Genomic DNA, 23,847 nt, shown 5'->3' on the forward strand with positions numbered 1-23,847 from the left:
ACTCAAAACAGCATTCTGAACATCAGAGGGGATGCCTAGAATTGCAACTGTTTATACAAAGCCAGCAAGGTATTAAGAATGAATACAAGGCTAGGGCGTTTGTGATCCCGGTTTTAGTGGCTAAAATTGTAATTAAACTGCAAAGAGAAATGGACGCTAAGATTGGCCTTGACACTAATTACCAGAAAGAAAGTCATTTATGCAAATGTCTCAGAAGCCTGAACTTCAGCCATTCTGAACCCTCCCCCTCTGTGTGTTTGGGCATGAGGGAGAAGCAAAAGGAGAAAAAGCTAGAGAAATTACCTTCTCTAATTCCAACAGATGAAACCTTAATACTTGTATGGCTTGAATCATCTGCAAAGATACAAAAAGAATGAGCGCCCCATTCCTAGTTTGCAGAAAATTGGCTGTTGCAGCTCTAACATCGCCAGCCTCCCCCCACCCCCCAAATAGAGTTATTTTGATTTATGGCAATAACACTAAAACTTAACAGCAGCGAGTGGGTACCATCTAGAGGTTTATATTTCTTAAGGAGACAAAAATAGCTAAAACAACAACCAAGCATCTAAGGGGGGATCATAAACCTTCTCCTCCCCCATGGCTCCCCCACCCTTTCCCAGCGCCACTGCCCCTACCCCACCCCCAAAGGGCCGCATCCCTCGACTAGGTGTTTCCTTGCAAGGAGTGCACGGAAAATATTCCCAACAGTCCCCGGACTGTGGCTCTTCACACTGCAAACTTTCTGCCACCTTCTGCACACCTTTCAGATAAACTGGTGGTTTGGGGCCTCTGGCCCGGTCGCTGTCCTCATGACGCGACTTTGAGGGCTGGGAAGTCCGCAAAGTTTAAGCACACACGCTGACAGGCCCGGAGATAAATCCCCGGGCTGATTAGAGCCGCGCTGCCCGGCTGTCATAAAAAACAAAGCTCGCGTTTCCCCGCGCCGGCTTGCCCGGCCCCTCTCGAGGTGAATTTATTTCCCCGGGACCTTGTCCCGGACCACTTGCGGGTGGATGGAAACCTCTGCAGCCCACTTGCAGATAGGGGAAGACCGGTCTAGAAACCTCAGGGCTCTCAAAGTAAAGCTTGGGAGGAGGGGGGATTTTGGGGGGGGGAGGGAAGGTGGGAGGAGGGGAGTAAGGGGTCCGCTCTTACCAAGTTATCCAGTTCTGGATTAGAAGAAAATAGAGGTTTTTCTGCGCGAATCTAAATACAAGTGAGAAGGGGGGTGGGGAGAAAGAAACATTTGAAATCTGGTCGCCTTCCTAGTTTCTTGCCTCATTACACTGTCGGGGGCAGGATGTAACCTCCGGGAGAGGCTCTGTGACACCGAGTTCGTCCCGTGCAGAAACCCTTCAATGTGAGTCAAAGAATCCGAAAACAAGCCCAGAGCACAGGGTTACTTCTCCCAGCAACTGCGCTTCTGAGAGACCGCTGCCCAGCTCGCCAAGTCCAAGGCAGCTCCTGCGCGTGGGCTTTGGGGTTGCATTTTACAGAGCTTTCTGCGTCGGGTTAGGTAGCGGGAGTGGGTAAGCACTGGGGTGATTTTCAGGCGTCCGCAAAGACACTCATTTAGGAGGAAAAGCTCAGAAGAGGTAACAGGCCTGGCTTAGGGCGGACTGTTCGCTGGTTACTTTTGCAAATGTGCTGGGTGGGAGGGAGGGAGGTTCTTTTCTTTTCTTTCTTTCTTTTTCTTTTTTTTTCTTTTACTTTTGAAACATTGATTTTGCTGACCTGTTTGGCGAACACGGCTATATCTTCATTGAATGACTCTGACGAGCAGACGTCCCCGCCCGCCACCCCCGGCTCGCGGGGGGTACAAGTAGCTAATTCACATTTCTCAAAAATCAGTGCTAAGAGAGGGAAGAGGGGGTGTCTGCAAGAAAATACAACAGTCACAAACAACACAATGGTTAGTCCCGCGGCAGTGAAAAAAGGCGCCCAAGAAAAACAGCAGGACGAGCTCAAGGCGGGGACCCCCTCCCTGATTTTGTCATCTACTTGTTCCCCTTCCCCCGCGCCCCCAGGTGACTGCTCACCTCCCCTTCCTCCTTGGGCCCCCGAAGTCGGAGGCCCTAAGCCATGGACCGTATCTGAGGATCGGTTCACCATATCTGGCCGGAGAAATTGGTAACATTTGCTAAGAATAAAACCCAAGCGGTTCCAGCAGCCATTTTGAATTAAGTTTCCCACCCCGACCGGCCCTCGTCCCTCCTCTGCACATCCAGGACCTGCAGGGGGGGAAAGGCGCGGGGCGCAGGGGGTGGGAAAGCTCTTTCAAGTGGGTTCCTCCAAGGCCATCTCGCGAAGCCCAAGGCTCTGGGGATCTTGGTGGCAGGCGCTCAGCTAACTTGGGGAAAGGACCTCTCTGGTTGTGGGACCGACTGTCAGAGGACTGCATCTCCCGATCCCGACCTCACGGCTCTCGGAGAGCAAGAGGGCTCCTCCTCGGCTCCCTGCACACCTCCCTCCCTTCGCCGATGGTCCCCACCGCCCCCCAAAGAAAGTTCCTTCAAATGTTCCTGCGGTCAAGCCTTTCATTTTTGTTCCTGCGTAATGCCAAAGCAGCTAGTATCGCGAGGGGCCTAGATGTCGCTTATCCCAGCCCATCAAAAAAAAAAGAAAAAAAAAAGCCTCCTCTAATGCCCAAAGAGGTGTCTCAAGTCTTTTATTAGCTCTCACAACCCAGCTGGGAATTTAACAGTTTGGGGTCCTTTTCAAAAAGCTTCCCCAAATGTTCTGTCCCGGAGCCTAAACGATTTGCAGTTAACAACACTGCGGAAAGGACGCTGAGATTTAAACAAGCTCATCGCACGAGGGACCAGAAGATCAAGCAGAAAGGGTTTTCAGCCAGGGAGGGTCAGTGTTGCCTGATGTTTTTTTTTTCAAAAGAAGAAATAAATAAAAATAAAAGTGGCTGCAAAGTAAAAAGAGGTCCCCCAATACATCAGCACACAGTAGGCACAAGTGACTTTCAGAGGGTTTTACTAGTCCAGGGTCTAACCCAAGGGCCCGGGAGAACACGGTGTGAACTGCAGCAGAAGACGACACCGACCCGAGAGCACCCCGCATCTACTTCTAAATCCTGCAGGTTTCGCCTTTGAACACAAAGTCCTAAAATGGCTAGAAGTTTCTTAAGGTCTGTGACAATTCAGAGCGAGCTCCTCTCCTTGACTACAGTGGTCAAACTCCCTAAATGCAAAGCATGATCCCCCTTGCCTGACCTGCAACTGGCCTGCCTTGATTTTATTGTGCGGTGGCAGAGCCAGCATACGGTGGCTGAGTAAACTTAGCAAGTCAGAACAATCAGTGGCTTAAAAGATTTTCCTTTAAACTAAAAGTTTCGTTCCAACACAAAGGCGCCTACGTTTAGAAACCCCCAACACTCTCCCTGCGAAGTCAAGCGAGTGAGGACTCCAACCCGCTGAGCTACCGAGCCGGGGTCTGGGGGAACGAGGGACATTTGGCAACTTCTGCACGGCGACCCCTCCGCGGGCATGGCCTCGGCGGAGCGGGGCGCTGGACTGGCGCGGAGCGTGTGCGGAGATGGGGGCGGGGGGGCGTCTGGGATGGCAGGCCGCCTCCCCCAAATCTTCATGCAAAGCGAATGAAAAGTCACCAAATAATGTACCTCCAATCCAGAGAGCTCTGGCTTTCCTCTTACTGAGGGCAAAGGGAAATAGAGAAAGCATCGCCTCTCCACTGCTTAGCCTGCTGCCCGTCGTACCTACCCATAAATGGCATCTTTATCTCTCTTTAAAGCGTCATTGACGGAGGAACCCATGCCGGGAGCCATGGCGTTGGTGTGAGCTGTGTGCGGATACTGATGCGAGTGCAGAGGAGGCCCGTGGTTCAGGTGGTGGACGGGCTGCATGGACCTGGCCGCGTGCGGGTCCCCATACATCGTGGAGGGGATGCCTACTCCATCCATGCCCCCATAATGGGGTAGATCGTCGTACTGCATGAGAAACAGGAGAGAAACAGGTTCAGAAGGCCAGGCGGGCAAATGGGGGAACGGCAGGACACGGAGCTTATATAATGTCAGTCCAGCTGGATCCTTCAACCCCGAATTCGGTGGCCTTGCATCTCTGAAGTTGAGATTTCTCATTAAAAAAAATATTTTTAGAAGTAAAATTTCTAGGATTCTCGGTAAGACTCGGCTAGATTGAATGGTCTTGCCCTAACTTGTGTCCCTATCAGCTAGCCAGAAATTCAGGATCCTTTGGCAAAAAAGGAAGGAAGAAAGAAGGAAGAAAGGGAGGCATTCTCCCGGAGGGCAGAAGGTAAAACGTGCACGTCTCTAGAGGAGGAAATTCAAAATCACAATAATAAAACATGCCAGGACAGTACAGCAAACCTGCCTGGTTTCACAGACCCTTCCCATCAGGGGGAATTTAAAAAAAAAAAAAGTTACGATGGGAACAGCTAAGCCAAGCACGTGAATTCAGACAGGCTTCTCATTTTATTTCCCTGCCAGCGTGGGGTTAGGCAGTCCTGCAAGACACTGCATTTCCTTTGCTCTCCAAGACAAACTGCTAAATCATACAAAACTAACCGGCTCTCTTATAAGTGAAACTCAGAGAAGGGTAGCTTCTCTTCAACATCGGGGCTGAATTTAGAATTGGGCAATATTCCCCTCAAGTTAAAGAAAATGTATAGTTGGAGCAATTATTCTATTTTTTCTATTCTTATGAACTTTCCCCCTAGACTAGATGTCTGTGAGCTAAATGTTAGTCATCAGGTTTAAAGCAAATTTAAAAGTAAATGCACATTCAACCCCCCCATCTTCCTTCTCCAGGAAAACTACTTTCATATTGTCATTATTTTTGTGTGCAAAATTTAGCTATTTAGGTTTTCCTCTTTGCTTCATTTCAGGCATGTTCTTTTCCCAAGATGTGGAGGCGCCGAGAGTGAAATGATTTTCAAAGAAAAGAGGAATTGCCACTTTCATCTCCTTCAAGCCAGAGGTGTGAAAAGAGTTTGGAAGAACGCTGACATTTGCCTGAACCAAAGGAGTAAAGAAAAAATGTGTCAGCCTAGTAACTTTCTTTTGCAAACAGGGCTTTGAGGGCCAGGGCACAAATTATGCAAGGAAGGCTTTTTGTAGACCCCCTTTCTTTTAAGAAACTACCTCTGTTGGGTTGTCATTGTCTCACTTTACTCTCACTACATTTCCATTCAAATAGGAATATTGGGGAAATTAGTATTGCATTTTTAAAGTGAGTAGTTGTGTGCTTAGTATCCAATTAGTGCAGGGCTCTTCTAAGAAAAACTTACAAAGTATTACCTTGCATAAAAAACCATGTACATTAAAATTACTTTAAAAAGATGAATGCTTTCCGACCCCCAAAACCGTTGTACTATGACAAAGTTATTTGCTTAAAAATGCTAAATACTTTCAGTGATATTAAAGATGAGCATAATCAATAACGTATCAGAAGTTTCTAGCTGCTTATTTTAATTTAAAACTAGCCTTAAACTTCTGCTCCTTGAATGCTCACGCTATATAACATTAGGTATCTAGCGCTGTTTGTTTTTGTTTTTTAAACAGATGATTGCCCGAGCTTGTATTTTTATTTATATAGCTGCTGGTTAGGAATCTATAGAAAACTTGATTACTTGAATTCACAATTACATGTTAATATACATAAGTCTACAAATGCATTGAATAAATCCTCTCGCTTTAGGCCACGGCTTTAGGAGCCTCATTCAAAAAGACAGAGAAAAAAGGAAACTTTTTAGCAGTGTCTTTCAGCCACGTTTCAATTTAACCTCACATTTGAGTTCCACAATTGTTTTTTAATACGTACCCTTTGCGCCATCGGCCTCCCTGGCTCCCTTCCTACTTCAACTTCTAATATATCCTCTTTAAGGCCAGTGTGAAAAGAAACAAATACGTAAACTCCCCCGGAAAAAAAAAATAAAAAGCACGACGAAAAATCCCTTAACGTCTCCAGCAACGTGAGCTACTGGTCCCAGATCTTCGGTCTATGGGACCTGAAGCAAAGCTCCCGAGTCACTGAGCATAAAAGCGCTCCGTTTCCAAGACAGCAGCGGGGGCAAAAAAAAGCAGATCTTCTCTCCCCAAAAAAATCAGTTAAAAAAAAAAAAGCGCCCCTCAGACCCAACTACCAAATCTCATGGCTTTCTGCCACTCCGGCTGTCAATCACAGGCGAGGTTGTCAACGTGGTGAATGAATGATCATCCGCTCAGTCTTCTTCTGGTCAGAACACCTCAAATGTTAATATTCAAATGCACAAAGCCCTAGCGCTCGCTTCCCTTGAATCAGTCCTAATTCCTAATCAGTTTCTCTCTTCTCTCGCTCGCTCTCTTTCTCTCTCTCTCTCTCTCTCTCTCCCTCTTTGCAACTGCTGCACTGGAGGGAGATTAGAGGAGGGTTAAAAAAAAATGTCTGTCTGAGTTTGTCTTAAAGGAGCCACGATCGATGCTGCCCGCTTGCAGTCCCCGTGCGTGTGTAAAGTGTGTGTTGCACAGGCGGAGAGGTGGATTCCGACCAGAATGCTAGAACCCGGAAGTAGTGGTGGCCATAACAGGTCGCGTCTTACACAATGCATTGGGCTGCAGCAAGTAGGCTCCTCGGCAGGGGTGGGTGCGCGAAGCGAGCTCTGGCCGCACTGGAGAGGCAGAGAGGCGCTCCATTAAATCGCACGCCCAGGCACAAACACCCACACACCCGGGGCACACGCGCAGAAGCGCGGGTAGTAGCCCCCGGCCGCCGGCTTTATTTTCCGTATGCTTTTCTCTCCCTCCCCCTCCAGACTCTCTCTCCAAAGCTCTCTTGAAATAGATTGGGAATAAAAGCGGGGCAGGCAGCAGCGGGAGTTATTTTGCACAGGGCTCCGTGGATTGACTTCCTGACTTTCCTCGAAATTATTGGGGTCTGCCAGTATTTTTCGGGGCGGAGGGGGGCTGGTGCAGAAAGTAGTGGATTCTTAGAACCAAACACACCACGTAGAAAAGTCAAACCAGGAGCGAAGAGAGGAGGCGCAGGAACAGGGCTGGGAAAGGCTGAGCTAAGAAGTCCCGAGAACGTGGGGTGGAGATGGCTGGGGCTTTCTGCAGATCCACCTTAGAGGGTTTTTTTTTTTTTGCTGTCAGAGGTGGACACCCGGCCCAAGGAAAGGAAATGCTTGCGTTTTCTCACTTTGGGGATCTGGACGCCCCCACCTCCTAGTCCCGGAGGCCTCCAGCCCCAGCCCCGGCGTCCTGCGCAAAGTGAGAGAGGAAGGGAGGGAACAATGAGCCCAGAGCCGGGAATGTGCCCCCAGCGCCTGTTTACAAACACGAAGCTATTTATGATCGCCGGAAAGCGAAACCCGACGCGGGCTCTGGGCAGCCCGACCTCGCGGGTGGAGCCCGGGCCAGGGAGCCGCGGGGAGGGAGGCTCTTTCTCCGACCCGCTCCGGGCGAGGCGGCCGTGCGCCCAGGGCGCGGCGCGGCGGGGTCGGCGCGCTCGTCTGGGGCTGCAGCCGCGCTGCCTTTGTCTTCGAGGCGCCGAGGGTCTCCGACCTCGGCCACGCTCTTTCCCCGGCGACGCCCCGCGCTCTCCTCCCCATGCCCTTCTTCCCCCCACTCCTCTTTCCGATCCCCAGTCTGGCTCAGGGAAAACTCCCAGTGCCAAAGAAAAAGAAATTCACTTCGGGGGCTGAGATTTCAGACAAAAAGCTGCCCCTACCCACAACTCGGAGGCCCCAACCAGCCACTAATTTGAACTTTCTCCCTTTCAATACCTATTCTCCGGTTTAAGCAAACAAAAAATTCCTTTTCTTCACTCTCCCGCTCTCAACCTGCCCTTTATTAGTATATTATTATATTTATTATTTTCGTTTTTATTTTTCTGCCCGCCCGGCTCTGATCTGTCGAGATGGCTCAGCTGCAACAGCTCGACCAGCGGGCTGGAAACCTCACATCCCGGAGCAGGGCTCGCAGCTCGCTCGGCTCGGAGCACGATTTTTTTTTCCTCCCTCCAGTTGAAACCTCGCAGAAAACTCCCCCTGCGGTCGAGTGGAAAATGAGCTCACCCAAATCTCGGTAGGCAGCCGGGGAGGAGGGCTCGGCCAATCAGGAGACGCTCCCGCCAAGGCAGCAGCTTATTGGCTGCGGGGAAAATCAATTATCAAATAATCGATCAGCAGGGAGCTTCGATCTGCCGGGAAGGCAAACTGCCACTCCGGATTCCCGCCCTGATTGTGGCCAAAAGGCTGACTCCCCCAAAGCAGCCGGCCCCTAGCTCCCATCGCCCCTACCCTCATCCCACCCCGCCAGCTGCGGACCAACCCAAAGCGGGGGAGGTGAAGGAAGGGGGAAGAGTTTTGAGAAAGATTAGGGGCTCGTATCTGCATAGACTGTTTGGAAAAGATTAGGAGCTCTCAAATGTATTGAAGCCAACTCTTAATACGCAAACTAAAAGAGAATTCGCATCGGTCCGAGAGACAGGACTGAAGTTTCTGTTTGAGTGGGCTTTCGAGGAGCAGGGGACACAGGGCGAGCATCAGAACGTAGATCTGGAATCAGATTCCACCAAGCGCACGTACCTCCCTAAGCGTCATCTATTGCTTCTTTTAATACTTCTCACGAGTCAACGCCCAGTTCCCCCCAATAGTGGAGTTTTCATAAAGCCGAGCATCAGAGCCTTCCCAGACTCCCGCACATCACCCCCGCCCCGACGCCGTACTCGCCCCATGTGTTCCCGTAGGGCTGGCACGTTCACCCAACGCCTTCAGATGCGTTTTGCCTTGAAAGAGCTCCGACTGTTAAAAAAAACTCATCCTAGGATCCCCCATCATTTGCATCTCTGTCTCCTCTCTTCCTTTCTCCCCCCACACCCCAAGTTTTAAGATCTTTTACTTTTCACCATCGCAAAATGTAGAGTTTTCTGGTACAAACGCCTCGACACATCACGCGGGAACTTAAGGCAGGCCCGTGTGTCAGAGCCCAGAGGATCCAGGTGAATTACCAGCGCCTTTGTGCCACTGCCTGGCAACCCCGAACCCCCACCCCGCCGGCCGTTCCCCAACGTGAACTTGGAAACAGAACTCAGGCCAGGATGGGACCTCCCGGTGTCAGGAAGGCCATTTCTCTGTTTAATTCCTGGGAAGCTGCGCTGGCTGGGCCAGCCAACGCAATCCTTTTCCGATTACAGAGAAGACCAAACTGGGCCGGCCGCCTGCAAGCTCTTCCTGGAACCCCAGCCGGCAACGGCCAACACCTGAGCGCCTTCCGACGGCTGCTCGCTGGGGTGTGAGCTCTTTCTCTCCAGCAGGCCCTCCCGATATCAGCGCGGCTGGCGGTAGTGGGGCACGAAGTGGGGGGGGGGGAGCGTCAAGCCAAACACCGACATGGGCACAGCTACGTTTATGATCCTAAAATGAACTGCGAAGGAGATTGTGTAAGTATAATTTAACCAAGAGAAATTTACTGCGAAATACATTTCTATGACCATGGTCTTTAACAGCCCTACGGGTTCTCGGGCAAAGACTTAGGTGGCCGACCGGTTTGGAGTTACCTCAAGTCTGCGGTCACGTTTTCAAATGTGGAAAAGGCCAGTTCTGGTATATATAGTTCTTTGACAATGGAATGCATTTTGTATTGATGCGTTCCGGTAAGTTTTCTCTTTTGTTTTCTAGCAGAGATGGAAAAAGAAGGTTCAGGTAAATCTCTCCTTTTCCAACACAACCCCAAACTTCAAGCAGTAGAAGACTATTACGCTCTTCAACCATGATCTTCAACTTTAAATTACCGACAAACAGAGTTTCCTTAAAGAATGAGATAGTTTGAGTTTGTGGGCTTAAACTAACCTCATTAGCTTTGAAAAGTGTCTTCTTCCTTCCCTCCCCTTCTTTCCAAGTATAGCTGTGAACCCGATGGTCCTAGGCCTTTATAAGATTAATTCTGAACAACCGAGAGACTAAAACACTTTTACAATGTAATTACAGTAGTACAAATTGTTTGCCCAAACCTCATTCTGGATAAGGATTTTACAATTAGCAAACAGTTATTACAGTTGGGGCTTGCTGAGAGAAATTGCACAGAGGACCTCTGGAGTTGCAATATAGTAGCCATAAAAAAGAAGAAGAAAAAAAACCTCCTTTAGCAGGGCAGCAATTAATCATCTATTAAAAGAAAAAGGTAAAGGGATAGTTCCAGGTATCTTAGAAAACTAGTACTGATATTTATAGCTGTTCTATGGCAGTGCCTTTTTCTAGCTTATCTCAGATACTTGCTTTTTAAGGCAAAAGTACTTTTATTTTGCAAAACCTTGGCCTGGTGAAGGGTTCTGGCACTTGCCCCTAGCTCTTTCGAAATGGGCCTTCCATACTCAGCTTACCCTTCCCATCCCAGAGCATCTTCCGAAAGATAGAGAATGAGGACTTTAAAGAGGCAGCCTGGGGCCTAGGTCTCTATTGTTTACACCCTCAGGCAAGGAGGCATTTAAAACAAATAGTGCCCCTCTGGGCTGTTGGTACAGTCCTCCGGGAGAACTTCCCTCTAGTGTTCTGTTTTCCTATAAGGAATCGTGTCTTTGGAAAGACCTATATCCGGAATTAGGCTTTTGTCCCCGAAGTTCACACTGATGAGTCAGCTCCAAAACCCTCAGAAATTAAAAAGGCACCTCTTAAGGTAAAATGTGTGTGTATTTGCCAGCCCAGAATAAACAAAAGCCTGTTAATCAATCGAGTTTGGCAGCTGTGTTCACAGAATGATAAGGGTTTATCATCTGCCACCTAACTTTAAGATGCCTGTTAAAATGCTGTGATTACTCTTCAGGTTGTCCTGTGGGCTGGAGGCTTAGGGTTTGTTCTTCAAGAACATTCATCCTCTGAATCTCATCCCACATTAGCGTTTGCATTTCAAAAAACAGAAATAAGAGAAGGGAAAGACAGTTCAAAGAAAATAGATTTAAAATCTACTAGAGATAATAGAGGAATGTTGGAGATAAGAGCCTGGATGCCATATGAGAAAGGTACCAAAAAGTCAAAGCTAATGAATGGCTGTGAGAAAAGTGAAATAAACTATTTAGAGGTCTATAAAAGGGAGAAACCTGGTTAGGTGATATGAAAGGGGGTTAACCGACAGGATTAGGGAAGACGTTAATCAAGTGCCCCAAAGCAATCTGGGCTATAAGAACCTGGAGATTTGTTTACTGCATTTTGCTTCAGAAAACAAAGAATGTCTGGGTCCAGTTCAGAAGTCAATGAGAGGTCAGCTGAGGCTCTCCAATCATCACAGGGAAAATACCCGTCACTATATTCGGGCTGGATAACGCAAAAGTGAAGGAAAAAAAATTGGGGGGGGGGGTGTGTTTTCCTTACCACTTTTCTATTTCAAATCATTAAAATGCTTTGGTCTCTAGAGGGGGAAAAATTACGCTGGTTAACATAATTACTAGCTCTGACATTTTCAGAAGTTATAGAGGTCTTTTATTAATTAAATGGAGGGCTTAATAAAATATTCCTAATAAAATTTACGGTTGTCTTAAAACTTTCTAAACAGTGCTATAAATTCTTAATAAAATTAACTGGGAAATGAGTTATTAGCCCACACTTTACCCTCTCCCCCCACTTCTACATAAGGAGCGTCTGCAGGATGAAAAGGGAAATAGAAGCCTTTTAGTAAAATATAAATATTAGCCAAAGTCACACGTTGCTTTAGGAGAGGCAAAGTTTCAACTAAGTTATTTCTTATGGCTTCATCATCTGATATACCCCAAAAGCTATTCACAAAATTTCTAGAAAATTGCTTCCCCCTTTCTACTAGGTATTATATACGCATGTATACATTAGCCCATTTGAAATACAGTACTTAATTTTCTGGTCTGAGTTGTGTGTCAAGTTTAATAAAAAGCATAGATACATCAGGCAAAATTCCAATATAGAATTTTGAAGGTTCAGGTTGCAAATATTTTCTTCATCTGTTAGAAGATAATTAAAAATGAAATGCCTTGTACTTTTTCTCAGTTTAATTTCTTAAAAGGTAACTTAAATAATAAACTTCTCAGTAACATTTCCCTCCAAACTCCTCATTTATAACAGTTGCTGCGTTATCTGAAGCAGCATTTTGGTGAGCGGATACACAAATCTTTTTCATATCGCTACATTTCACAACTTTGTGGAGCTTTCTTAAGTTTGGAGATGCTTCTCTGTTTCACAGATACAACACAGGCTGGCTGACTGTTTGAGATGAACAGTACACTCAGACACACTCCAAACTAAACCAAATAGCTTTGGTGGATTGTTCAACGTTTGAAGACTTGATCTTTTGTGCCGTCTACTGGACAATGGAAAAACTACAGTCTCTATGATTTAAGAAACTTTTTTCTTGTCCAGCATTTGGGGGAGGGGGGGTGATTTGGGGCTGGTAAGTAATAGGAGAGGACCACAGGACCCAACTTAGACTCACAGGACAGGTCTTGTGGCCTACTCGTGTGTTCAAATCCAAGTTTAGGACATTATACTAAGTATAGGCACACTTCAACCACTGGACTAAAGCACAAGGCTAAAACCTACATTTAATACAGTTGTGCATGTGTGGGGGTACACAAAGTCAGCTTGGGAAGAAAAGGAAAAGATGGTGGGACAAGCCTGGCATCTCTGAAAAAAATATATGTGTATGTGTGTGTGTGTGCACATGCATGTGCATGCAGTTACTTGGCTCTGAGCGTGAATTGCTTGACAGTGAAGTTAAATGTGTCTACTGCCTAGGTAATCCAGGATGTACAAATTAATTTTTGAAATTCAGAACGTAATATTGTTCAGTAATCAAGAAAAGTACCTGTAGGAGGGACAGAATGAAATTGGTAATTAGAAAATTTTTAGTGCAGTTCCTCTTTTGGCATTATTGGATGAAAATATGAAACTTCAGTGTTTTCACTTGGAGACCACATGTGGGAGAAAGTGTGGCTGAAATTCAGTCAGATGCCTTTGTGTAACAGAGACTGTTTGATGTTCTCTTAAACATTTAAAAATATTGTATACATTTTTTGTTATGATTTAAAAAAATATTTATGGAGCTCTAGCATTATGGAAGCTTTGTACAAAAAAAAATTCATGAAGCTAACTCTGACCTCTTTGATATTGACATAGTTCCTGAATAATCACAATTATTCTAGAGAACTGATAAAGCCCACACCACTAAAATATGGAGAAGTCAAGCTGATTTTGGTGGAAGAGACATAGACTTGGGTACCAGCCTCTTAAAACTGTTTGCTTTCCTGAAGTTAAATTGCTTATTGCATTAAAAAAGAAAAACACCTATTAATACATGACTAGTTATTAGGGTACTCTTTAATAAAAACCCAGTAGTGAAAAGGAGACAGCTTTAGGACACTTTATTGATGCATAGATATATTTCAATGATCTACTTCAAATATACATTTTGATGTGGCACTATGTCAGAATGACTTTAAAATATTGTGTTAAATATAGATATGTCAGAGAACTTGGGCTGACACTGACTACTTAAAGCAGTGAGATTGCTCGCATTGCAGTGTAAAAGAACAGGATGGTTTCAGTTGGTCTGCAGAGATGGCGATGATTGGGGATGGGGGATGCCGGTGGTGATGGCTGTGGTGGGTGTCTTTTCAACTTCAGCATAATCAACTGAATTGTGAAAGTTTATTTTATAAGATGCCATATGGTTCCAATGGGCCAGATTAAAACAACAACAAGGACCCTACTAACAATAGCGGGAACACGTAGACGAGTCTTACAGGAACCAATCATAAGTATTCCCGCGTTTGATAAATTCTAAACTAGTAGTGGAAGTACTGAGCGCTGGGGAACGTCTCCAGTCGCCAAATGCAAACGTTTACCTTTGAAGCAACAGGATGAGCCAGACTGGTCATGATTAGCGTCCACGCTGGACTGTATAAAGGGGCATATTTTGTGAAAACCTTCAGGCAAAAATCGTACTGATTATTCAAAAATAAATATTTTAACATTTCATTGAGTTATCCAATGAATAAGAAAAATATCGAAGGCTTTCTGCAGCTCAGAAAGAATTCTAGTATCGTGAAAAACAGAGAAGGAAAGAACTAGAAGAAACTGAAGGACCCCCGCTGAGTAGTTATTCACTTGTGAATATCTGAAAAGGTATCTTTACGTGCCCTTATTTTGAAAATGAAAAATAAATATCATCTTTCCTTGTCCTTTTAAAAAAGATTAACGTCAAACTCTGGTTACGCTTGCTAAAAATCATAATTTGTTTCCAGGCGATTTATGCGAGAAAGAGCCAATTTGAAAACTTACAACTAATGAAAGAAATCGACGTACAAGCCGTAAAGAAATCGGTTCACAGCCGAGCCCACAGCCCTAAGAGGCTCCCCTCTTAGGGGCTCATCTAGGGTAACTTCATTTAGTGGCAGATCTGCGGCCACTTCCGGGCCTCTCTGCCGACTGGGTCCTTCCTCCGCTGAGCGCTCTGCGGGGCTGTCCTGTCGCCTGTGCGTGGCGGGGTGCCAGGTCCCGCGGCGCCGAGCCACCCAGAGCCCCGGGCCTGCCTGCACCCCCGGGGGCGCACACTCCTCGGGGCGAGTGGAGGGCCCGGCAGGATACGCTGCCCGGGGTGGGCCCCCCCTAATCTGCTCACACCCGGCTGGGCGCGGGGGCCGCGGTTTGGGGGGGGGTGAGGGTAGGTTTGGGGAAACGTGTTCCCTGGGGACCCCGAACCGTCGGGAAGGAGCCAAAGGTTTTCTCTCCTGCCAGTGCACCGACCCCCTACCATTCTAGACCGCGATCCTGTCTCCTTTGGGGTTCGCCCCAGCCTCTGCCGGAGGGAGGGAGTGGGGGGTCAGACCTGCGCCGCAGGGGTGGCGACCCGGGAGCCGGAGTTCGAAGGACCCGCGGACCCCGACGCGGCGACTCGGGGTATCGGGCTCTGTCTGCCGGTTCTTGGGGCTGAGCACCCGAGGGCGCCTCTCTCCCCATCAGGATTCGGGGACACGGGCTCACCCCGCAACCCCTTGCCAATTAGCCTAATTCTGGAAGCTTCTCGCCTCCGTTCCTGGACGGCTCTTCCCGGGGCGCCGTGAGCCCTGGGATGCCGCCCGTCTCCCGCTTCCGCCTCCGAGGCCGAGTGTGCTCTGCGAGTCTGTTTGGGACGCGGGAGCCTTCGGGGACCCAGGCCCCCCCAGTGCCCCCTGCGCCCGCGGCGACCCCTTGGAGGGGCTGGAACAAGCGCGCGTCTGTGGCCGAGGTTATTATTTCAGGTGCGCTAATGGGATTAGCGGCCGCGGGAGAACTGTGTGGGGATGGATGCGGTTCCTTCTCCCGGTTTCTTCCGCCGCCGGGTGGAAGGGGAGGCACCGCCGGCGGCCTCTCCCGGCCGCACCGCCCGCTCGGCGCGCGCTGCGCTCACACCACCCAGGGAGGCGGCGGACCCCGCGCCCTGGGCCTGGAGGGCGGGGAGCCGGGGGGGGGGGGGAGGGAGGGGGAAGGAAAGGGGAGAGGCGCAGAGCGACGGCGACCGAAACGCAAGGAGGGAGAGAGCAGGCGGCAGTAACGGAAAGACAGAGCCAAGGAAAGCGACAGAGATGGAATCAGATCCAGTCCTGTCCGTCCCCAGGACACAGAGAAACAGCCATTCCACAACGGCCTCGCCAGGGAAGGAGAAATGCGCTCTTTATTCCCGGATGCTTTCTGCTTCCGAGGGAGCCTTATCATAGACTTTTGCATAATTGCATATTGACTTTCCTAAATAGTTCCGCAGCTATTTATGTTTCCACTTGTTCAATCGCAAACAATTCCTTTGGGGAAAAGTAAAAGAAAATGTGTGTGTGTGTGTGGGGGGGGTGAGAACTAAGGCCAGAGGCAAACAGTACGACCCTCTTGCAAAATGTCCCCTAGGCCATCGCAGAAATGACCATCCTCTCCTGGGAAGTGCGAGTCACCATCCCAAATAGGGTGAAATGATCGGTCTGCATTTTCATGATCGGCCCATTTTTCACAGCCCCTTCCCCACCATAAAGAACCAGAGAATGTTTGGGCTAAGTCAAGGCATTTAGTTCCATTTGCCCATTTCACAGATGAGCAAGCTGAGACCGAGAGAGGTTAAGTGACCTATCCAATTTCTTCTCTCTCTTTTCTGGGTGTCTCAAAATTCTCTTTTTATATATATTGCCCAACACTTAAAAAAAAAAGTCACAGCTACAGAAGAAGCCTTTCCAACTTTCATTTCCTAAGATCACTGGAGGTCAGTGCCTCTGTATCTTCTGTCAAAAGCAGCTGCTGTGTAAAGTTGATGGTTGTGTGTGAGTGAGTTTAAGGGCTGCGGGGTGACTCTTCCCTCCTCCCCTGCCTCAACCCCGAGTCCATCACCAGCCCCTTTCTGAGAGCGGCAGGCTGGGAACTTGTTGCTCTGTGAAGACCCTTCCACAGAGCATGGAGAAAGAAGCAAAGGAGAGCCTGTATTTGGTGGTGATGCTGCTGGGGTCTCATAGGCTCAGCTTTTCTCCAACCAACCCTCAACCCTCAAACAAACAAACAAACAAACAAACAACTCAGACCTTTTGCTTCGACTTCCTGTGACTGAGTGACCCTAAGCAGAAAATTGGTCCAGGTCACCCAGGGCAGGAGCCGGGACGTTCAAGGCCTTATTTACCCCAGGATTAAAAACAACATCCCCTCTAACTTTGTCTCTCCTCAGCAGCTTGCCTTTTAAGGATGTGAGAAGGAGCTTCTTAGAGTATAAACAGACATCGTAACTCATGGAGATGTTTAGGTTTCAAATTTACAAAAACAGCACTTTAGCCCTGCTTTCCTGAACCCCACTACAACTAAGACCCAGGCTACCAAACCCTTTGCAAAGGCATCCTGTATCATTTATGGGCAAAATATATTTTTGAGTGGTCACTTCTAATTTTGAAATATTTTTATTTTTAGCTTCAAGTTGGACTCCTAAAACAAATCAGTTATTTATGACCTGCTTTTCCCCATTCCCTGATTATTATTTAGTCTTTCATTTAAAATTTTTTGTTACCTTGAAATTTGCCTTGATTTGGGTGTTCGGTACAGAAAACCTGCTTGCAGGCTTATTATCTGCAGCCATCTGCATTTATTTAGTCAAAACTCTGTGAAGTTTACTGTTGTTTTGTGGTTTTTTTTGCTGTTGTTGTTTTAACTCATTGACTATTAACAAAAAATAGCCTAACACCCTTTCAGGTTTAAACCTTAGTTCTGTCCTAGCCTAGCTTTCGTGAAAAGCCCATTGCACGGGGCTTGTTGGCTTACATATCTTTTAGTTAAAAATCTTTTGAGGATTTGAGCCCAGACTTTTGTGATATACTGCACTATAAGGTATTTTATTCTCAACTAGTTAGTGATTGTAGGCTGGAACAGAGAACAATTTTGGAAATCGGTTCTATTAGAAAAAGCTCTTTGTACTTACCAATATTCCCAGCCAGGATTCTGGGCAGTGGCTGTGAGGCTCAGCTCAGAGCTGAGACTGAGTACACTTGGGTGCAAATTATAACTCAGTCACTGACGGGCTGCTTGCATTTGAAGAAGTCAATCACCTGCAAAATGAATTGGTTATGTTATTTTGTTCTGTAAGTCTACTTTTGATTCTTGTATTTAGTGATGATTCTGTATATAAAATTAGACACAGAGAAAATGTGTAGCTTCATAATGATCAAAAAAGTTTAGCGTTAAGACATTGCAATATTACCTATTTCACAGTAAATTTTTAAAAGGTTGATATTTCGGAGTTGGATGGCAGAAGGTTATCCTAAAGCAATGTTTCCCTGCCTTGATTCAGCCATTTACATACAGCCATAGGGGTTTTGCCCTGTTTAATACCCTCTGAATTACTATTTACTTGTTCTTTTAAAAAAATCGTTTCAGCTAAAATAAAACACATACATGTATTTTAAAATGAAACTTTATACCATAGGATTTCTTTTGTATCTTTTCTAATGCAGCATACAATACATACGATAATACATTTAAAACAATTTGCTTGGATACATGCTCCTAAATCATCTTTACCCCACTTTGGGAAGCAGTGACCAAAGGTCATTTTAAATCTGTTCAATATGCCATGTTCAGCACGACCAAGTACTGTTCAACAAATATCACACGCTGAACACAAAGAAGAGGCATTTGGCAGAGAAAGAAGTGAACACTAATGACCTGGAAAAAAATAAACACTCATTTTAGGAAGAAATCATTAGTGTTTTATAATTCAGCTTCGGTATTTCAAGTGGGATTGCATCTTGTAAACCTGTAACTGCAAACTTGCTGATACTGGTGAACTATATGACGCCTCCATTTTACATGACTGCATTCTGAAATACAATCACTACAATTTTAGATATTTGTAAGGCCCAAATTTTAGATAATAATATGCAATTTTTGAAAACTATACTAGATTCTGTAAAAATGACAATAATTTCTCACAAAAACCTTCAAAATACTGAAATCCGAAACTCCTGTGCTTTATATTCCAGGGAAGGAAAACGTAAATGCTTCTACTTTGGACTTTTTTTTTTCAATTTATTCACTCTCTACTCCCCACTCTTTTGAGATTCTTCCTACAGGGAAATCAAGTGTCAGAAGAATTCCTTAATACCTTCAGGCACTGCAACCTCCAGATATTACTCTCAAAGTTTGAAAATGACACCTTAGGTCTTTGTTGAAAGGTACACCTGAAAGAACTAAAGTAAACGGAAAGATGTCTAAAGCATAGGATTAATTTTTGTTACCGCTTGATTTTATCTGAATATTCTTTAGCGTGGTTTAGAGGTTAAAACACTTAATTCTTTCTCCACTGGTCAGGCAACTTCTGGAGACACTTTTCTCTAGTTCCCTGATTTCACATTTTCTGTGTAGCACTGCCCACTGAATTTGTAGAGCGAGATATAATTTATACCTAGATTTCATTTCTTTATGCCTAATAGTAGTTACATATTTCAGCAAACCAAATGCCATTCACTGGAAGCCTTTATTCTGCTTTGTTTTTTCCTAAATATGGAATTAAGTTGAAATAATAATTTATTGAAACAACATAAACACCTGACCATCTTCAAAACCAAGGAAAATCAAAACCAAAAAGCACTGCTTAGCACAACCAGAATACTTAAGAACTTAAAAACCACAAAGTTGGAAGTGGATAGTTATGGCTCTTTTAATAACTGTCATTTTACCGTGATTCTAAATCAGTATCCCAGGACGATGAGGAGTGTGGTTGAGCTTCAAAATGCTCTGGAAACCACTGCTTTGAAGGTCAAACAGCCATGTTTAAGTTCCCAGCTATACTGCGCTACCGGCGATCCTTGGTGACATGGGACCAACCACGCCCCTGACCCGGTAAGAACAAAATGCTCACAGCCAGTTAGTTCTCTGACTTGTGATTCTGTACTTGGCAGTTACCATTTTTCGCCTTTTCTTTGAGCATTTAACTCACTTTAGTTTTATATTTTTGCATTTCTGTGGTAGTTGGCCAGCACCCCTTTTTATCCTAAGCTAATTTACACTGAAAAGTATTACATATGTTCGGATACTCTAACACGTTCAATGCTTAGGGCTTATTTGTTTGAGATGCAACCAATGAGCCTTCCTCAGCGCCTGAAGCTTTTTACCCCAAGAAGGAATAGTTTGAATTTGTTTCAAAATTCTCTTCTTTTTATTTGCTTTTTCCTTTCCTATGAGTCTGTAATTTAGTTCTGCTGACACAGTTGGTTAACCCCATACCGGGGAGCTGATTAAAAAACACTTTCTAAAAATGTCTATTCCTGTTGCTGGTATTAATCAGCACTTTTTTTTTTTTTTGGCCTATCGCTTTCTTTGGCTTTGTTTATCAAAATCTTTCCACCCCAATAATTCGAAATGGGCACAGTTAAAAAGCAACAAACCCTGTTCTTTTTAGGATGGGGTAGTTCTCACCGCATAATCTCTAATGTACTTACTACTTGAGAATGATTCCGGAGAACAGTAAGTGGTCTTAGAGATTCTATCTCACCTTGTATGTGCCAGAACACATGTGAGCAATAATCACGTTTGTTCTCATCCCTGTGTTTAGGGGACCATTCAATTGCACAACAGATTCCCCTCTGGAGGAATACTTTCTTGAAAAATCTGAATAATTGTTGTAGGTAAGCTGAGAAGCTGCTCAGGCTTATCTTATACACTCAGTCAACTGAGTTACTTTATTTTTGTTTGTTTGTTAACTGAGTTACTTTAGACACTCAGTTAACCCAGATACCAAGGCCACCCTCACTATCCTACCCCTGTTCTCTTGGAGACTTCTAATAAGACATGAGATCCAAAAACAGTTTCATAGTTTACCTGCTTTTCTCATTGTCGCTGACATTTTTGGGGATAGTGATAAAAAGGCAAGTCTGTTGCCAATTTCATAAATCGGTCTTTTCTCTCTGCTGTCAGGCTGCCCTTCTCACTAATGTCACCATATGTCACTGCTTGTCCCAGACAATCTGAGATTGACTGAAAAGTGTCTGAGTAACTTTTGGGTCCTATTGCCTGTAATTGGGAAGACTTGGCCGACTTTTGGGTTTTACACTGTTCTGTTTAGAACAGTGTTACATGTGTGACATTAATTGTATGTCCTAATCAAGTCTTTGATGTTCGGGGATAAAATTGAGAATTTAATTTTTGCCCCTAGTTTAAGAAAATATTTCACAATTTACAAAGCAGGCACCACCCCCATGCCTAAAATCTTCCTTTACTCCCCAAAACCCTGTGAGGACATGTTATTATCATCTCCATCTCACAGATATAGTTTAAAGTCACACAACTGTTTAGGATCAAAGGCTGTGTACTGAGTTGTGGCATCAGTGGAAGAACATCTCTGTAACTGCATCCTTTCATTATGCTAAATATTTGGGAGGGAAGGCATGAGAAAAAAATGAGAAAACATGTCCTCTTGGTTGAATTTTTTAGTTATTTTCTCTTTCTCTCCTATCATCTACTATAAAATTAGAAATATTTGAACTTCTGGAACCTATCTCCAGAAAGTTTTACTATTTCTAGCATCCAGACATTTTGAACTGATTAACCATGCTCAGTGTGAAATGTTTGCTCCTCTGATTTCAAAGTTACTTTTTGTTGCACAAATAATATCTATTTTTGAAAGATCATGCTTGAAATTAGCTATAGAACACAGATTATTATATAGATTTATTATAATCTTTCATTCTACAAATATAATATTTGTTTTGTGCTTACAGTTAGTATACCTTTTTTTGCATTTAAAAAAACTATAACATAGACATAAATCAATGTATGAGATATTATGGCATGGTTTTCAAGGAGATAGCAATTCAAATTTTCCATTTAAAGAGAGAGAACAAAACTTCTTTCAGGAAATATTAGTTAATCGGCAGGAGTCCTTTTCAGAGCACAGTTACCATGGGATTGAGAAGTATTTGCTAATTATAACAGTGCACTAATTATCTGCTTTTACATCTCATCTTTCTGTCTTTCTGTCTAAATTCACTTCTAATTATATGGTACGCTTTTTGCATATGGCATATCTAAAAGTGTTGCTTTTATCAGATATGAATTCTTTTACTTGGAAATATTAAAGACATAGTTTCACTTCCAAAATAGTTTTTCCTACAATATAGTCAAATCTTTTGATTATGGGTTGAATAGTCTGTCATGTTGGGGGGAGGGAGCGACCAAGGTTTAAATATTAGACATTTTGTATCTTCCAAAAGAGAATAGCAAGGCTGATCAGCCTTGTCATGGTTTCTATTTTTCAAATGCGGTTAAGCAGATGTCACATTACCCACTCATCATCACCATCATTGTCATCATATTTTTATAACTCTACAGAATTTCAAATGTTGTAATTGATGGACAGATATTTAAAACATAGTGTAATAAAGGAAATATCACTCGGTCATCAGAACCTATTCTGATGGGATTCATTGGTCGTCTGGATTGCAGAGGTAGGCTCGAAACAAAAGCAACAATAACAACAACAAATATGACTTCAGTTCCTGTATTCTGATTCCCCCTGGGCTTATTGAGCGCATAGAAACAGGAATTCACTTTCTGTGTAAATAGAGTCTCACTCATCTCCCCAAAGCAGGAATTTCACTGGGGTCGGGGCGGGGGGCACTTATAAATTGAGGGTCTCCATCTTGAGGGGATCTACAGGCCTTCCTCCCAAACACAGGCTCCCGTGACAGCTGTTGGTCCAACTCATTTGTGGGTCTACACTTTCTCTAACTCCACTCCTTGATCATACTTTATTGATTATGAACTTTAATGCACACATATTCATTTCAGTGTTTATTTGTTTTAAAAGAAAGCTTAAAGAATAATTTATAAGCTTTTAAAGAAACATCTGATAGAGTACTTGAAGCTTCTGCAAATACAAACAAAATCTGCTCTGCAGTATTTAAGTACATATAGATATGTGGATCAAGCAGTTTTAGATCTCAGGCTCCAGGAGGGGGTCGAAGGAGTTGGATGGCTGGATGCGCACGAGGCGGAACATTTATTGAGGGCTTCTTCTATGTTAGGCCCTGGGTTAGATGCTTTTGTACACATTCTTTCATTCTGGTAACATTCAAGGCTATTGACGGTTGTTATAACAGTCAAATCAGAACTTGAGTTCTGATTTGATATATCTTTTACATTGAATTACACTGAGCTAAAAAGTTGGATTTTCTGCTATCAGTTTCACTTTTATGCCTGGCCACAAAATCATTTACATCCCTTCAACCTCAGATGCTCAATTGCCCAGCAAACTAAGGATGTAGTAAGGGCCTTGGGAGCTACGTGGGGGCATTCCCTGCAACTAGAGACATTTCTGCAATGGAAGAGCCTCTTCGTTATTTGAACAGAGACCTCTATCCATCCTTCCCACCCCCGGGCCTGAGGCTCCTCATCTGGAAATCAGGATGACTTGGTTCTATTTTTGATATTCCTCCCAGCCCCAGTGATTTGTGAATTTTCTATCTGATTCTGCTGATGCCAAATGTTTACAGCTGAAAGGGGGAAGGCAAACTAATTATAAACAGAACTTTCCCAGTTAAAATCTCAAGGGCTCAAGAGAAATGATTTAAGTATTTTCTGACGCTGACAATCGGAAATGCATTCCTGTGTGGCAGTTATAAGATACACTGAAAAACACCCCTTTTTGGCGGGGGGGCCTTTTACCATTTAAGTTGTAATATGTTATGGAAGTGAAAAGCTTCCAAAAGGGTGGAACAATAGTCCTAATATTAAGCCACTGCAGATTGGGGGTTACTTCTTGACTGTTTGCTGTGTGCTTTGGAAAAGGAAACCATCCCTCTCTGGGCTCAGTAAAGTAATGTTAATTCCATCTCCTTCAAAATGGAGTTCTGATGTTTAAATGTTCATAACTGTCTTCAAGTTCTTCACATGATAATTGTGACAGAAAGTACAAAGTACTACTCTTGGAATGGGGTAATTTTATCCAATTAAGTTTCCTCTGAGCTATCACCTGGGTCGGAAACATTGTTATTACCTTGCAAATTACTTTGTACTTAGGCTTTCTCATGTTCCCTAATCATGAGCAAAAGTCTCATCCGAAGGCTTAGAATGCTTAATATTTGCAACATTGACTTTGATGGAACATTACAGTGAAGAACAATCTGGTCAGTGCTGTACTAAGGGTGGGTCAGAAGGACCTAAATCTCCTTGAGGATGCAATTTATGCAATGCCATTAGCCATTCTTGGAACAGCTGTATAATTAATAACTGGACACAGCATGTCATTAATTTGAATGGGATCATAAGAGACTTTGAGTTTGAAGCTAGGAGTCAAGCTGGCCTATGAGATTTGCCTGAGTTTCTAGAGACTGGGGTCTATGATCATTTGGTGGTGTTTGCTTTATT

At 44.7% G+C, this 23,847-nt stretch overlaps 1 protein-coding gene across 22 annotated transcripts in view; it reads right to left on the minus strand.

Annotated features, from left to right (window-relative positions):
* Nucleotides 1–23,847, minus strand: part of MEIS1 (Meis homeobox 1) — a 964,979-nt gene that overhangs the window by 129,108 nt on the left and 812,024 nt on the right. For 19 of the 22 annotated variants that reach the window (XM_079941540.1, XM_079941543.1, XM_079941545.1 and 16 more), the window contains 5 exons: nucleotides 17,405–17,531; nucleotides 3,732–3,958; nucleotides 1,735–1,876; nucleotides 1,156–1,206; nucleotides 304–354 (listed from right to left, as the gene is read on the minus strand). In XM_079941540.1, the coding sequence (XP_079797666.1) occupies nucleotides 304–354; nucleotides 1,156–1,206; nucleotides 1,735–1,876; nucleotides 3,732–3,931 (444 nt within the window). In that variant the 5' untranslated portion in view covers nucleotides 3,932–3,958; nucleotides 17,405–17,531. Of the gene's footprint in view, nucleotides 1–303; nucleotides 355–1,155; nucleotides 1,207–1,734; nucleotides 1,877–3,731; nucleotides 3,959–5,810; nucleotides 6,507–17,404; nucleotides 17,532–23,847 lie in introns of those variants that run through there. The other 3 variants (XM_079941524.1, XM_079941537.1, XM_079941538.1) reach the window with 2 other exon arrangements.

This window comes from Stenella coeruleoalba (assembly GCF_951394435.1).
Source record: "Stenella coeruleoalba genome assembly, chromosome: 13".
NCBI classification, from domain to species: Eukaryota; Metazoa; Chordata; class Mammalia; order Artiodactyla; family Delphinidae; genus Stenella; species Stenella coeruleoalba.